Raw genomic sequence first — 14278 nt, 5'->3', positions numbered from 1 at the left:
CATGGTCAGGATCTAACCCGGGTCTCTGGCACAGTAAGACAACAATGTACCGCTGCACCACTGTGCCGCCCAGCCATACAGCACGGAAATAGGCCCCTTCCGCCCAACTTATCCATGGCCATCTTCGCTAGTCTCACCTGGGAGGGTTTGAGCAGTCTTGACTAAATGCTCTTTACTTTAGTTTAGTTTAGAGATGCAGCGTGGAAACAGACCCTTTCGGCCCACCGGGTCCGCGCCGACCAGCGATCCCCGCACATTAACACTATCCTCTATCCACTAGGAACAAATTTTAAAAATATATATTTACCAAGCCAATTAACCTACAAACCTGTATGTCTTTGGAGTGTAATGTTCAAATTGTACAAGGCATTGGTGAGACCAAATCTGGAGTATGGTGTACAATTTTGGTCGCCCAATTATAGGAAGGATGTCAACAAAATAGAGAGAGTACAGAGGAGATTTACTAGAATGTTGCCTGGGTTTCAACAACTAAGTTACAGAGATAGGTTGAATAAGTTAGGTCTTTATTCTCTGGAGCGCAGAAGGTTAAGGGGGGACTTGATAGAGGTCTTTAAAATGATGAGAGGGATAGACAGAGTTGACGTGATCAAGCTTTTCCCTTTGAGAATAGGGAAGATTCAAACCAGAGGACATGACTTCAGAATTAAGGGACAGACGTTTAGGGGTAACATGAGGGGGAACTTCTTTACTCAGAGAGTGGTAGCGGTGTGGAATGAGCTTCCAGTGGAAGTGGTGGCGGCAGGTTCGTTGGTATCATTTAAAAATAAATTGGATAGGCATATGGATGAGAAGGGAATGGAGGGTTATGGTATGAGTGCAGGCAGGTGGGACTAAGGGAAAAAAGTTGTTCGGCACGGACTTGTAGGGCCGAGATGGCCTGTTTCCGTGCTGTAATTGTTATATGGTTATATGGTTATATGGGAGGAAACCGGAGCTGTCGGAGAAAACCCACGCAAGCCACGGGGAGGACGTACAAACCCCATAGAGACAGCACCCGTAGTGGGGATCGACCCGGGTCTCCGGCACTGCATTCGCTGTAAGGCAGCGACTCTTCCGTTGTGCCACCTGCCCGCATTTGGGGTATATCCCTCTAAACCTCTCCTGTCCATGTACCCGTCCAAGTGTATTCTACATGCTGTTATAGTCCCAGCCTCAATTCCCTCCTCTGGAAGCTCGTTCCATACCCCCACCACCTTCTGTGTGCAAAAGTTGCCCCTCAGCACCCTGGTAAATCTTTCTGCCTCTACCTTAAACCCTGGAGACTCCAGTATAGTCTTGGGTGCTGGTTGGAGGATCAATCCAGACTCCAGGGGTGGTCTTGAAGAGAAAGGAGAAAATAGTGAAGATGAGAGAGCGGGGGCTCGGAAAGCGGAAGTCAGCAAAGAGACTACGGGCGTGTGAGGTATCTTGGTCATAGGTCGGAAGAGATCAAATAGTAGAGATGAGGGAGAGGAGGCTCGGAAGGATCTCGACCCAAAACGTCACCCATTCCTTCTCTCCAGAGATGCTGCCTGCCCCGCTGAGTTACCACAGCATTTTGTGTCTGTCTACCTGTGGTTTTAAAGAGCAGAGAGTGGGATGCAGAAGTTTGAGCAATCAGCATGGTGATGGGTTCTTGGCAAACGCAAACTGTACAGGGCGGCACGGTGGCGCATCGGTAGACTTGCAGCGCCAGAGACCCGGGCGCGATCCTGACCACGGGTGCTGTCTGTACAGAGTTTGCACGTTCTCCCCGTGACAGAGTGGGTTTTGCCCCGGGTGCTCCGGTTTCCTCCCACACCCCAAAGACAGACGTGCAGGCTTGTAGGGTAATTGGCTTCTGTGAATTGGCCCCATTGTGTGTGTGGGATAGAACTAGTGTGTGGGAGTCGGCACAGACTCGGTGGGCCGAAGGGCCTGTTTGTACAATGTATCTCTAATAACTGTTTTATAAAACCTATCTGTGTAACACCGTACTAATGTCCATGTGACCATGTTTCAACAGCTCATCAATTTCCAAGAGGATTGGAAGATAATTACCCTGTTTGTTGGAGGGAATGACCTCTGTGACTACTGCAAGAACCCAGTACGTGGCTCTGGTGCCGATTAACATCGAGGCCTCACTGAGTGTGTGTGTTTCCCACTGTGCCCCAATGGACAGCGGCTTTTCCTTCTTCCGATCGGTCTGGGGAAGGGTCCCGACTGAAAAATGTCGCCTGTCCATCTCCTCCACTGATGCTGCCTGACACTCCGAGTTCCTCCAGCACTTTGTGCTTTTGCAACAAGATTCCAGCACCTGCAGTTACTTGTGTCTCCACCTCTTCCCCTCTCTTTAGTTTAGATTTAGTTTAGAGATTCAGCGGGGAAACAGGCCCTTCGGCCCATCTTGTTCGCACCGACCAGTGATCACCCTTACGCTAACACTATCCTACACACTAGGGACAATTTTACAGGGGGAAACAGGCCCTTCGGCCCACCAAGTCCACGCCGACCAGCGATCACCCTTACGCTAACACTATCCTACACACTAGGGACAATTTTACAGAGGGGAAACAGGTCCTTTGGCTCACCGAGTCTGCACCAAGCCAATTAACCTACAAACCCGTACGTCTTTGGCATGTTGGAGGAAACCGGAGAACCCGGAGAAAACCCACGCAGGTCATGGGGAGAACGTCCAAACTCCACACAGACAGCACCCGTGGTCAGGATCGCTCTCTGACTGTAAGGGAGCATGGCAGGGTTAGACACAAAGTGCTGGAGTAACTCAGCGGGTCAGGCAGCGTCTCTGGAGAAAAAGGATGGGTGACGTTTCAGGTCAGGATCCTTCTTCAGCAAAGCAAGGTGATGTTGCCACCAGTTGGAAAAGGTTACAATGATACGAGGACAGTAGTTTAGTGAGGCTTAGTTGAGTTCAGCTTAGTTTAGTGAGTGCATAGAACCAGGCCCTTAGACCACTGAGTCCACGCTGACCATCATTCACCCATTCAGATTCATTATCAAGTCATAGAGTGATACAGCGCGGAAACAGGCCCTTCAGTCCGCAGAGACCGATCCCTCCGTAACTCCCTGGTCAATTTGTCCCTTCCCACCCGAACCGTCCCCTCTCCTGGTACTTTCCCGTGCAACCGCTGGAAATGCTACACTTGTCGCTTTACCTCCCCCTTGATTCCATCCAAGGACCCAAGCAGCCTTTTCAGGTGAGGCAGAGGTTCACCTGCACCTCCTCCAACCTCATCTATTGCATCCGCTGTTCCAGGTGTCAGCTGCTCTACATCGGTGAGACCAAGCGTAGGCTTGGCGATCGCTTCGCCGAACACCTCTGCACGGTCCGCAGTAACCAACCTGATCTCCCGGTGGCTCAGCACTTCAACTCCCCCTCCCATTCCGAATCCGACCTTTCTGTCCTGGGCCTCCTCCATGGCCAGAGTGAGGCCCACCGTAAATTGGAGGAGCAGCACCTCATATTTCGCTTGGGCAGTTTGCACCCCCGGTATAAACATTGATTTCTCTAATTTCAGGTAGTCCTTACTTTCTCCTCCCATTCTCAGCTCTCCCTCAGCCCTCTGGCTCCCTCTCTTCCTTTCTTCTTCCCGCCCCCTCCCCCCCACGCTCACATCAGTCTGAAGAAGGGTTTCGGCCCGAAACGTTGATCATTTCCTTCGCTCCATAGATGCTGCCTCACCCGCTAAGTTTCTCCAGCACTTTTGTCTACCTTCAGTCCAACTTGCCCACACCGGCCAACATGTCCCATCTACATTAGTCCCGCCTGCCCGTGTTTGGCCTATACTACTCTACATCTTTTCTAGCCATGTATCTGTCCAAATGTCTCTTAAATGTTGTGGCAGTAACTGCCTCAACTAACTCCTCCGGCAGCTCGTTCCATACAGCTGTGAAAACTTTGACAATTGAACTGAATTGAAATGTACGGCAAGTGAGACAAGCCCTTCGGCCTCGTTCTACGTCATCCCACTTTCCCATCCGCACCCTTGGCATGAGGGGCAGTTTTACAGGGCCCAATTTACCGACAAACCCGCACGACCTTGGGGAGTGGGAGGAAAACTGGGATGCGCGGGAACTTCATGTTGCAGCGTTATATAAGTTGTACAGGGCCCTAATGAGACCACACCTGAAGTATTGTGTGCAGTTTTGGTCCCCTAATTTGAGAAAGGACATTCTTGCTATTGAGGGAGTGCAGCGTAGATTTACAAGGTTAATTCCCGGAATGGCGGGACTGTCATATGCTGAGAGAATGGAACAGCTGGGCCTCGAGGAACAGAGGACATAGGTTTAAGGTGAAGGAAAAAAAAATTATAGGAATCCGAGGGGTAACTTTTTCACACAAAGGGTGATGGGTGTATGGAACAAGCTGCCAGAGGAGGCAGTTGAGGCTGGGACTATCCCAACATTTAAGAAACAGTTAGGCAGGTACAGGGTTAGAGGGATATGGGCCAAACACGGGCAGGTGGGACTAGTGTAGATAGGGCAAGCTGCTCAGTGTGGGCAAGTTGGGCCGAAGGGCCTGTTTCCACACTGTATCACTCTAGAACAGTGATCTAGAAAAGCACCTCCTCATACAGTCATAGAGTCATACAGCGTGGAAACAGGCCCTTCGGCCCAACTTGCCCACACCGGCCAACAATGTCCCAGCTACACTAGTCCCACCTGCCTGCATTTGGTCCATAATCCCTCCAAACCTGTCCTAACCATGTACCTGTCTATCTGTTTCTTAAACATTTCATAAACCTCTCTGATCAATGGTCTTTGCACTCGAGAGTTATTGGGTTAGGTACTTTGAGACCATATTTCACAATGGCACTAAACACAATGATAATGGTGATTAATTATTATCTATTCATTTGCAAAATGCAGGCAGAATTCTCGCCAGATAACTTTATCAAGAACATACAAGAGGTTCTGGATACTCTGCATAATCAGGTAAGCGTGCAAGTCCTTTTATGTCAAATGCAATGATTTTAAGTAAACTGTGTTTGCCGATTCACCCTCAGGACTTCCTGCTTGACTTGGGAGTTAGGGTGCGTATGACACAACACGCACCCCCCAAAGTTCCAACAAAATGTACACTAGACCCACGGCCAAATGTTCCCACAGAAGAAGTTCACAAGTCTAGGCAGCAGAATGTGTAGGAAAGAATTTGGCGAGACCAAGCGCAGGCTCGCCAATCGTTTCGCTGAACACCTCCGCTCAGTCCACATAAACCTACCTGATCTCCCGGTTGTTCAACACTTCAACTCCCCCTCCCATTCCCATACTGTGGAATTCTCTGCCTCATAGGGTGGTGGAGGCGGGTTCTCTGGATGCTTTCAAGAGAGAGCTAGATAGGGCTCTTAAAAATAGCGGAGTCAGGGGATATGGGGAGAAGGCAGGAACGGGGTACTGATTGGGGATTATCAGCCATGATCACATTGAATGGCGGTGCTGGCTCGAAGGGCCGAATGGCCTACTCCTGCACCTATTGTCTATTATCTATTGTCACTGACCTTTCCATCCTGGGCCTCCTCCATTGTCAGTGAGGTCCAACGCAAATTGGAGGAACAGCACCTCATATTTCTCTTGGGCAGCTTACACCCCAGCGGTGTGAACATTGACTTCTCTAACCTCAAGTAACCCTTGCTTTCCCTCACTCTCCATCCCTCCCCCTTCCCAGTTCTCCCACCGGTCTTACTGTCTCCGACTACATTTTATCTCTGTACCGCCCGCTCTCCCGACATCAGTCTGAAGAAGGGTCTTGACCCGAAACGTCGCCCATTCCTTCTCTCCAGAGATGCTGCCTGTCCCGCTGAGTTACTCCAGCATTTTGTGTCTGTCATAACAGCAGAATTAGGCCATTCAGCCCATCGAGTCTACTCCGTCATTCTGTCGTGGCTGCTCTATCTTTCCCTCTCAACCCCATTGTCCTGCCTTCTCCCCATAACACTTGACCAAGCTTCGGTGCAGCCCTCAGCACACATTCCTGCACCTGGGCATGCATGTGTTGGTTGCTTTTTGCCAAATAGACCAGGGGTCAAATGGCCTCCTCCTATGCCTGTGTCCTAAAGGCCATCAGAATCAATTGCATGAACACATCAGACTGAATCATAAGTCTGAGGCAGAGAATTCCACAGATTCACAACTCTCTGGGTCCAAGTCCATAAGTCTCTGAAAGTACAACACAATTGGTATAGTAGGCATTTAGTGGACATTGGTCTTTTGATTGAGTAAAAGCTCTGTCCCACTGGACGAGTTCATTCAAAGAGTTCTCCCGAGTTTCCCCTGATTCGAACTCGGAGATTTTCGGTAATGGCCGCTCATAGGTACTCGGGGCTCTCGTGGACATTTTTCAACATGTTGAAAAATCTTCACGTGTCTTCCCGAGTTTACCCTGTTTCCCGAGTACCTACCGTTAGCGTTACGAGCCGCTAAGAGACGTCCCGAGCTCCGACGTACCCGCTACGTTCATTCTACGCGCTTACCACAAGTTTGTTTTTTTTAAAACTCAGGAGAGCTCTTGGATGAACTCGTACAGTGGGACAGGGCTTTAAAAGAGTCCAGAAGTCATGATGCAGCTTTTTGGGACTTGTGTTACATCGCATTTGGAGTAATGCATGCTGTTCTGGTCGCACCAATGCAGGAAGGATGTGGAGGCTTTGGAGAGGGTGCAGAGCAGGTTTGCCTGCAACAGGGAGAGAGGTTGGATGGACATGGATTGTTTTCTCTGGAACGCCGGAGGTTACGGGGAGACTTGATAAAGTAAATAAAAATCATGAGAAGTGTAGACAGGGTGGATAGTTAGATTCTTTTTCCCAGGGTTTAAATATCAAATCTTAGTGTGCATAGTTTTCTTACAGAGAGGGTGGTGAGTGCTTGGAGTGCGCTGCCAGGGGTGGTGGTGGAGGCAGATGTGACAGTGGTGTTTAAGAGACGTCTACATGGGCATATGGATATGCAGGGAATGGAGGGATATGCATTATGTGGAGGCAGAGATTAGTGTAGTTTGATATTTTAGTTTTTTTAGTTTAGTTTAGAGATCTAGCACGGAAACAGGCACTTCAGCCCACCGAGTCCGCACCGACCAGCGATCCCCGCACATTAACACTATCCTACACGCACTAGGGACAATTTACACTTACACCAAGCCAATTAACCTACAAACCTGCACATCTTTGGAGTGTGGGAGGAAACTGAAGATCTCGGAGAAAACCCACACAGGTCATGGGGAGAACGTACAAACTCCGTACAGACAGCACCTGTAGTCGGGATTTAACGCGGGTCTCCGGCGCTGTAAGCGCTGTAAGGCAGCAACTGTACCGCTGCGCCACCGCGCCGCACACGTGTTTGGTACGGACATTGTGGGCTGAATGTGGTTCCTGTGATGTGGTTTGGACTTTAGATTTTAGAGATATAGCGTGGAAATAGGCCCTGCGGCTCACCGAATCCGCGCCAACCAGCGATCACCCCGTACATCAGCAGTATCCAACACATTCGGGTCAATTTACAAGTTACAGAAGCCAATTAACCTACAAACCTGCACGTCTTTTGAGTGTGGGAGGAAACTGGAGCACCCGGAGAAAACCCACGTGGTCACAGGGCGTAGAAATACCAGAGTATTTGTTATATCAGAAAAATAGTGTTTGTTAGTTGGTCAACTACTTTCGAAATGGGGAGAGAATTCAGATATCGCAGCGGTAGAGTTGCTGCCTTGCAGCGAATGCAGCGCCGGAGACCCGGGTTCCATCACGACTAGGGTGCTCCCATCACTTATGAATGTGTGAGTAATGCAGCGTGTTGTATTTTGCTTCAGGTACCCAGAGCATTTGTGAACTTGGTGACAGTTCTCCACATCGTCCCGCTGCGAGAATTATTCACCGACACGCGTGTGAAGTGCAATCTCTTCATCTTAAGGTATGTATTCCAGTTTATACACCTGCAGTTCAAATGCATCGTGCAAGGTTGCTTAGTTCAGAGGGAGGTTAGGATTGAGCATTAAATGCCAGTAACATGAGTAAACAAATGAAAGAAGTTTAGTTTAGTTTAGATACGGCACAGAAACAGGCCCTTCGGCCCACCGAGTCCGTAACGGCCAGCGATCATCCATTCACACCAGTCACCACACACTAGGGGCAATGTTACAGATGGCTGATTACAATACAATAATACTTTATTAGCTAAGTATGTTTTGCAACATACGAGGAATTTCATTTGCCATACAGTCATACCAATAAAAAGCAACAGAACACACAAAATACATTTTAACATGAACATCCACCACAGTGACTCCTCCACATTCCTCACAGTGATGGAAGGAGAAATAAAGTTCAATCTCTTCCATTCTTTGTTCTCGGGGGCCTCGAGTCCTCCGTTGCCGGGACAATCTTGACTCCCGTAGCCAGCAGCGTTTGGGCCCTCTCGTTGGGGCGATCAAACTCCCGCATCGGGGGGATGTCAGCTCACCCGTGCCGAGGGTCGGGGCTGGTCGAGCCTTCTGCGTCGTTGGAGTTTCCCGACTCGGCCTCTCCCGAGACTGCGAGCTCCTCGATGGTGAAATCTGTGGGAACGATCCCAGGCAAGGGATCGGCTCCGATGCTAAGTCCACGTCCCCGCGGTGTGGCTCAAAGTCAGTCCGAGGAGGCCTCCAGCTCCACGATGGTAGGCCGCAGAGCGACCAGAGATACGACCAGGAAAACAATCGCATCTCTGGCAGATTGAAAAAAGGTTTCCCCTGACCCCCCCCCCCCCCCACCCACCTCCCCCTCCCCCTCCCACTAATCCCACATAAAACAAACCAGAGAACATTTACACAAACTTTTTAAACACACTAAAAATAACAAAAAAGATGAAAAAACAGACAGACTGCCGGCGGGGCTGCCAATTGTGCGGCGCCCTTGGTGGTCGAACACACACGTCTTTGGAGTGTGGGTGGAAACGGAGCACCCGGGGGAAACCCACGCAGGTCACGGGGAGAACGTACAAACTCCGCACCTGCTGCGCCAGCGTGCCACCCATTGTGTCTTACGTGTGGTGGGTTTATGCTGGAAAGTGCGCAGTGAAGTTTCACGAGGATGTTGCCAGGACTCGAGGGCCTGAGCGATAGGGAGAGGTTGGGTATGCTCGGACTTTATTCCTTGGAGCGTAGGAGGCTTGCTGGTGCTATTAGGAACATCTTAAACTGCCTTGGCTGAGAGGTGAGAAGCAGAGTACTGATTCAGAAAGGAGCGTGTAGAAGGCTGACATGGGAGACAAAGAGTTAGTAGGTGGGTCTGGCAGGCAGACGATGGAAAATGGACAATGTACTACAAATTTATAGACTCATAGAGTGACACAGCATGGAAACAGGCCATTCGGCCCAACTTGCCTACACCGGCCAACATGCGCCATCTACACTAGTCCCACCTGCCCGAGTTTGGTCCATATCCCTCTAAACCTGTCCTATCCATGTACCTGTCTTGCTGTTTCTTAAACGTTGGGATAGTCCCAGCCTCAACTACCTCCTCTGGCAGCTCGTTCCATACACCCACCACCCTTTGTGAGAAAATGTTACCCCTCAGGTTCCTATTAAATCTTCACCCCACCCTACCCTCACCTTAAACCTATGTCCTCTGGTCCTCGATTCCCCTACTCTGGGCAAGGGACTCTGTGCGTCTACCCGATCTATTCCTCTATTTGCCAGGAGATTTTTCATTGCAAGAGGTCAAGAAAATAAACCCATGAACTAAAGTGTAAATATAGGTCAGCCTATGGCAAAGTGATGTTACCTGTGATCTGACACCGTGTAGGAAGGAACTGCAGATGCTGGTTTGCACCAAAGGCAGACACAAAATGCTGGAGTAACTCAGCGGGACAGGCAGCATCTCTGGAGAGAAGGAATGGGCGACGTTTCGGGTCGAGACCCTTCTTCAGACACTAATGGGATTGCTCCTCTGTGAGCTAGCATGGACACAATGGGCTGAATGGCTTTCTTCTGGATCATAGAATCACACAGCATGGAAACAGGCCACTTGGCCCATTTCATCCATGCCAATCAAGGTTCTCCATTTAAGCCAGTCCCATTTGGCCCATTTTCCTCTAAACCTTTCCTATCCATGTACCTGTCCAAGTGTTTGTAAAATGTTGATATGTTCGGCACAGACACTGTGGGTCGAAGGACCTAGTCCTTCCCTCAACTCCGCCTCCCATTCCCACAATGACCTTTCTGTCCTGAGCCTCCTCCATTGTCAGAGTGAGGCCCAGTGCTAATTGGAGGAACAGCATCTCATATTTCACCTGGGCAGCTTACACCCCAGCGGTATGAACATTGACTTCTCTAACTTCAAGTAACCCTTGCTTTCCCTCTCTCTCCATCCCCTCCCCCACCATACTCATCCTGCTAGTTCCACTGTATGCAGCCACATATCATAGAAACATAGAAACATAGAAAATATGTGCAGGAGTAGGCCTTTTGGCCCTTTGAGCCAGCACTGCCGTTCAATATGATCATGGCTGCTGATCCACATTAAGTACCCCGTTTCTGCTTTCTCCCCATATCCCTTGATTCCGTTAGCCCTAAGAGCTATATCTAACTCTCTCTTGAAAACATCATCGTTGTATACACATTATCACCTCTTCCACAGCCAACAATGGACCATTGTGGGCTCCACTTTTCCTTAATCATCGGTGCCGGCTCTGATTTGTTCTGATCCTTTTCATACCTCTAGTTTTCCTCTCCCCAGACCCTCAGTCTGAAGAAGGGTCTCGACCCGAAATGTCACCTATTCCTTTTTCTCCAGAGATGCTGCCTGACCTGCTGAGTTACTTCAGCGTTTTGTGTCTATCTTCGGCCTGTTCATTTGTTCTAAGTTCCATTTCCTATATTCCATGGCCTACAGTATGTTCCCCTCCTCAACTACCACTTGCAGCTCGTTTCATATACGTGACACCCTCTGTGTGAATAAGTTTAGTTTAGTTCAGAGATACAGCGCGGAAACAGGCCCTTCGGCCCACCCAGTCCGTGACGACCAGCGATCCCCGCACACTAGCACTGTCCCACACACACTAGGGACAATTTACACTTACACCGAAGCCAATTAACTTACAAACCTGCACGTCTTTGGAGTGTGGGAGGAAACCGAAGATCTTGGAGAAAACCCACGCAGGTCACGAGGAGAACGTACAAACTCCATACAGACAGCGCCCGTAGTCGGGATCGACCCGGGTTCCCTGGCGCTGTGAGGCAGCAACTCTACCGCTGTGCCAGCCGTGCCACCGATTTGCCCCTCAGGTTCCTATTGAATCTCTCCTCTCAAGCTAATTAAGTCCCCAGGCATGGATGTTACAAAGTGTGGAGCCAGGAGTATTGATAGACAGAGGTGGGATAGCTCACAAGTAACAACCTTGGCAGCTCGCAAGTAACTTTGATAGCTCACTACTTTGATAGCTCGCAATTCTGAATGGTTCACTGCATGTCGTGTTGTTACTTGCGGGCGGAGCACCAAGGCAAATTCCTTGTATGTGTAGATACTTGGCCAATAAACCTATTCATCAATAAACGTATTGATCTCCCCAATATTTGATTGCGACCTACAATTGGTTTCTCCGCAGATTACTTTGCAAGTGTGTTGTTAATCCTGTGGACAACTCGGCACAGCTGAATGAACTGAAAACCCTGAACCGGGAATATCAGGTATTGGAGAAAGATAGACTTAGTTTACTTTATTATTGTCACGTGTATCGAGGCACAGTGAAAAAGTGTTTATGTGACTGCTATCCAGTCAAAGAAAAGACTGTTGATGATCACGATCAAGCTATCCACAGTGCCCAGATAAAGGATAAAAGGGCCAACATTCGGTGCAAGCTTGCATAGAGTGGATGTGTTCAGTTTAGTTTACAGATACAGCATGGAAACAGGCCCTTCGGCCCACCAGGTCAGCACTGACCAGCAATCCCTGTACACTAATGCCCCTGTCCCACTAGGAAACCTGAATGGAAACCTCTGGAGACTTTGCGCCCCACCCAAGGTTTCCGTGCGGTTCCCGGAGGTTTTTGTCAGTCTCCCTACCTGCTTCCACTACCTGCAACCTCCGGCAACCACCTACAACCTCCGGGAACCGCACGGAAACCTTGAGTGGGGCGTAAAGTCTCCAGAGGTTTCCGTTCAGGTTTCCTAAGTGGGACAGGGGCATAACACTATCCTGCACCCACTAGGGACAATTTTTACATTTACCAAGCCAATTGACCTACAAACCTGTAAGTTTTTGGAGTGTGGGAGGAAACCGAAGATCTCGGAGAAAACCCACGCAGGTCACGGGGAGAACATACAAACTCCGTACAGACAGCACCCGTAGTCGGGATTGAACCCGGGTCTCCGGCGTTGCATTCTCTGTAAGGCAGCAACTCTACTGCTGATCCACCATGATCCACCAAAAACTGGAGAGGATGTTTCCACTAGTGGGAGTGTCAAGGACCACAGGTCTCAGCCTCAGAATTAAAGGACGTCCATTTGGAAGACGATGAGGAGAAATTTAGTTTAGTTTAGCTTAGTTTAGCTTAGATATACAGTGCGGAATCAGGCCCTTCGGGTCCGCGCAGATCAACGATCCCCATACACACCAGGGACAATGTTCACATTTACCAAGCCAATTAGCCTACATAACTGTACTTCTTTGGAGTGTGGGAGGAAACCGAAGATATCGGAGAAAACCCACGCGGGCCACGTACAGACAGCACCTGTAGTTGGGATCGAACCCGGGTCTCCGGCGCTGTAAGTACTGTAAGGCAGCAACTCTACTGCTGCTCCAGTCAGAGGGTGGCAAATCTGTGGAATTCTTTGCCGCAGAAGACTGTGGAGGCCATCAATGCATATTTTTAATGCAGAGATAGAACAGGCATCAGATTCAGATTCAGATTCAATTTTAATTGTCATTGTCAGTGTACAGTACAGAGACAACGAAATGCATTTAGCACCTCCCTGGAAGAGCGACATCAGGGGTTATGGGGAGAAGGCAGGAGAATGGGGTTAGGAGGGAGAGATAGATCAGCCACGATTGAATGGCGGAGTAGACTTGATGGGCCGAAGGGCCTAATTCTGCTCATATTCCTTATAACCGTATGACCTAATTTAACATTGGGGTCCGATAATGCCTTCCGCCTAGTCCTGCAGATCAAGTGGTCGTGAAGGAGCCACTCGCCTAGGTATGAAACCAACCTCTTTTTGTTCTTTCAGAGACGAACGCACGCATTGATCAACTCTGGAAGGTATGACAGTAGAGAAGACTTCACCGTGGTCATCCAGCCATTTCTGGAAGACATCGAGATACCGAGAGACGAGGTGACCACTCATCACTCCTCGCCCAAGTTGCTGTCAACCGACCTTGCTTTTAACTCTTCGGGACTCATAGAGTGATACAGCATGGAAACAGGCCCTTCGGCCCAACTTGCCCTCACCGGCGAACATGTTCCATCTACACTGGTCCCACCTGCCCACATTTGGTCCATATCCCTCCAAACCTGTCCTATGCATGTACCTGTCCAATTGTTTCTTAAACATTGGGATAGTACCAACCTCAACAACCTCCTCTGGCAGCTCGTTCCATACACCCACCACCCCTTTGTGAGAAAAAGTTACTCTTCAGATTCCTATTCGATCTTTTCCCCTTCACCTTAAACCTATGTCCTGTGGTCCTCGATTCCCCTGCTCTGGGCAAGAGACTCTGTGCATCTACCCGATCTATTCCTCTCATGATTTTGTACACCTCTATAAGATCACCCCTCATCCTCCTGCGCTCCATGGAATAGAGTCCCAGCCTACTCAACCTCTCCCTATAGCTGACACCCTCTAGTCCTGGCAACATCCTCGTAAATCATCTCTGCACACTTTCCAGCTGTTTCATGTTGTCAAGCTCCTCTCCTCGTCTGGTGAAGCATCGTGGTAGTGTTTAATCATCCCATCCACACTCCACAAGCAAATTGGTTGCCTGACCTATACCCTGCCTCCTTCGAGCTTGAAATGGATAGGCTTCAGGCCACCATGTTGTTTGCCTGCCCTTTAACCTCTGCCCTTTAACCCCCCTCACCGCCAGGTCACTTGTTATTTGGGAGCGGCGGTACATCCATAACATCCCTTGGGAACATCTGTCCAGGGGGCTTTGCCCATTTCCAGTTAAAGGCAAGGCTCTGTTCAACCAATCCATGCCAAACTGACACACCTCCTCTGATGACAAAGCTATAGGCTCACACAACACGGAAACAGGCCCTTCGGCCTGGCCCGTCCAACCCGACCAAGATGCCCCATCTACACTAGTCCCTTTAG

At 49.5% G+C, this 14278-nt stretch overlaps 1 protein-coding gene across 1 annotated transcript in view; it reads left to right on the top strand.

Moving 5' to 3' along the window:
* Positions 1-14278, top strand: part of plb1 (phospholipase B1) — a 144859-nt gene that overhangs the window by 27893 nt on the left and 102688 nt on the right. The window contains exons 10-14 of the mRNA XM_033020479.1: positions 2006-2086; positions 4870-4935; positions 7799-7899; positions 11572-11653; positions 13193-13297. Of these exons, the coding sequence (XP_032876370.1) occupies positions 2006-2086; positions 4870-4935; positions 7799-7899; positions 11572-11653; positions 13193-13297 (435 nt within the window). The remainder of the gene's footprint in view (positions 1-2005; positions 2087-4869; positions 4936-7798; positions 7900-11571; positions 11654-13192; positions 13298-14278) is intronic.

This window comes from Amblyraja radiata, chromosome 5, assembly GCF_010909765.2.
Source record: "Amblyraja radiata isolate CabotCenter1 chromosome 5, sAmbRad1.1.pri, whole genome shotgun sequence".
In the NCBI taxonomy this organism is placed as follows: Eukaryota; Metazoa; Chordata; class Chondrichthyes; order Rajiformes; family Rajidae; genus Amblyraja; species Amblyraja radiata.
This window is presented reverse-complemented; position numbering and strand designations above follow the sequence as displayed.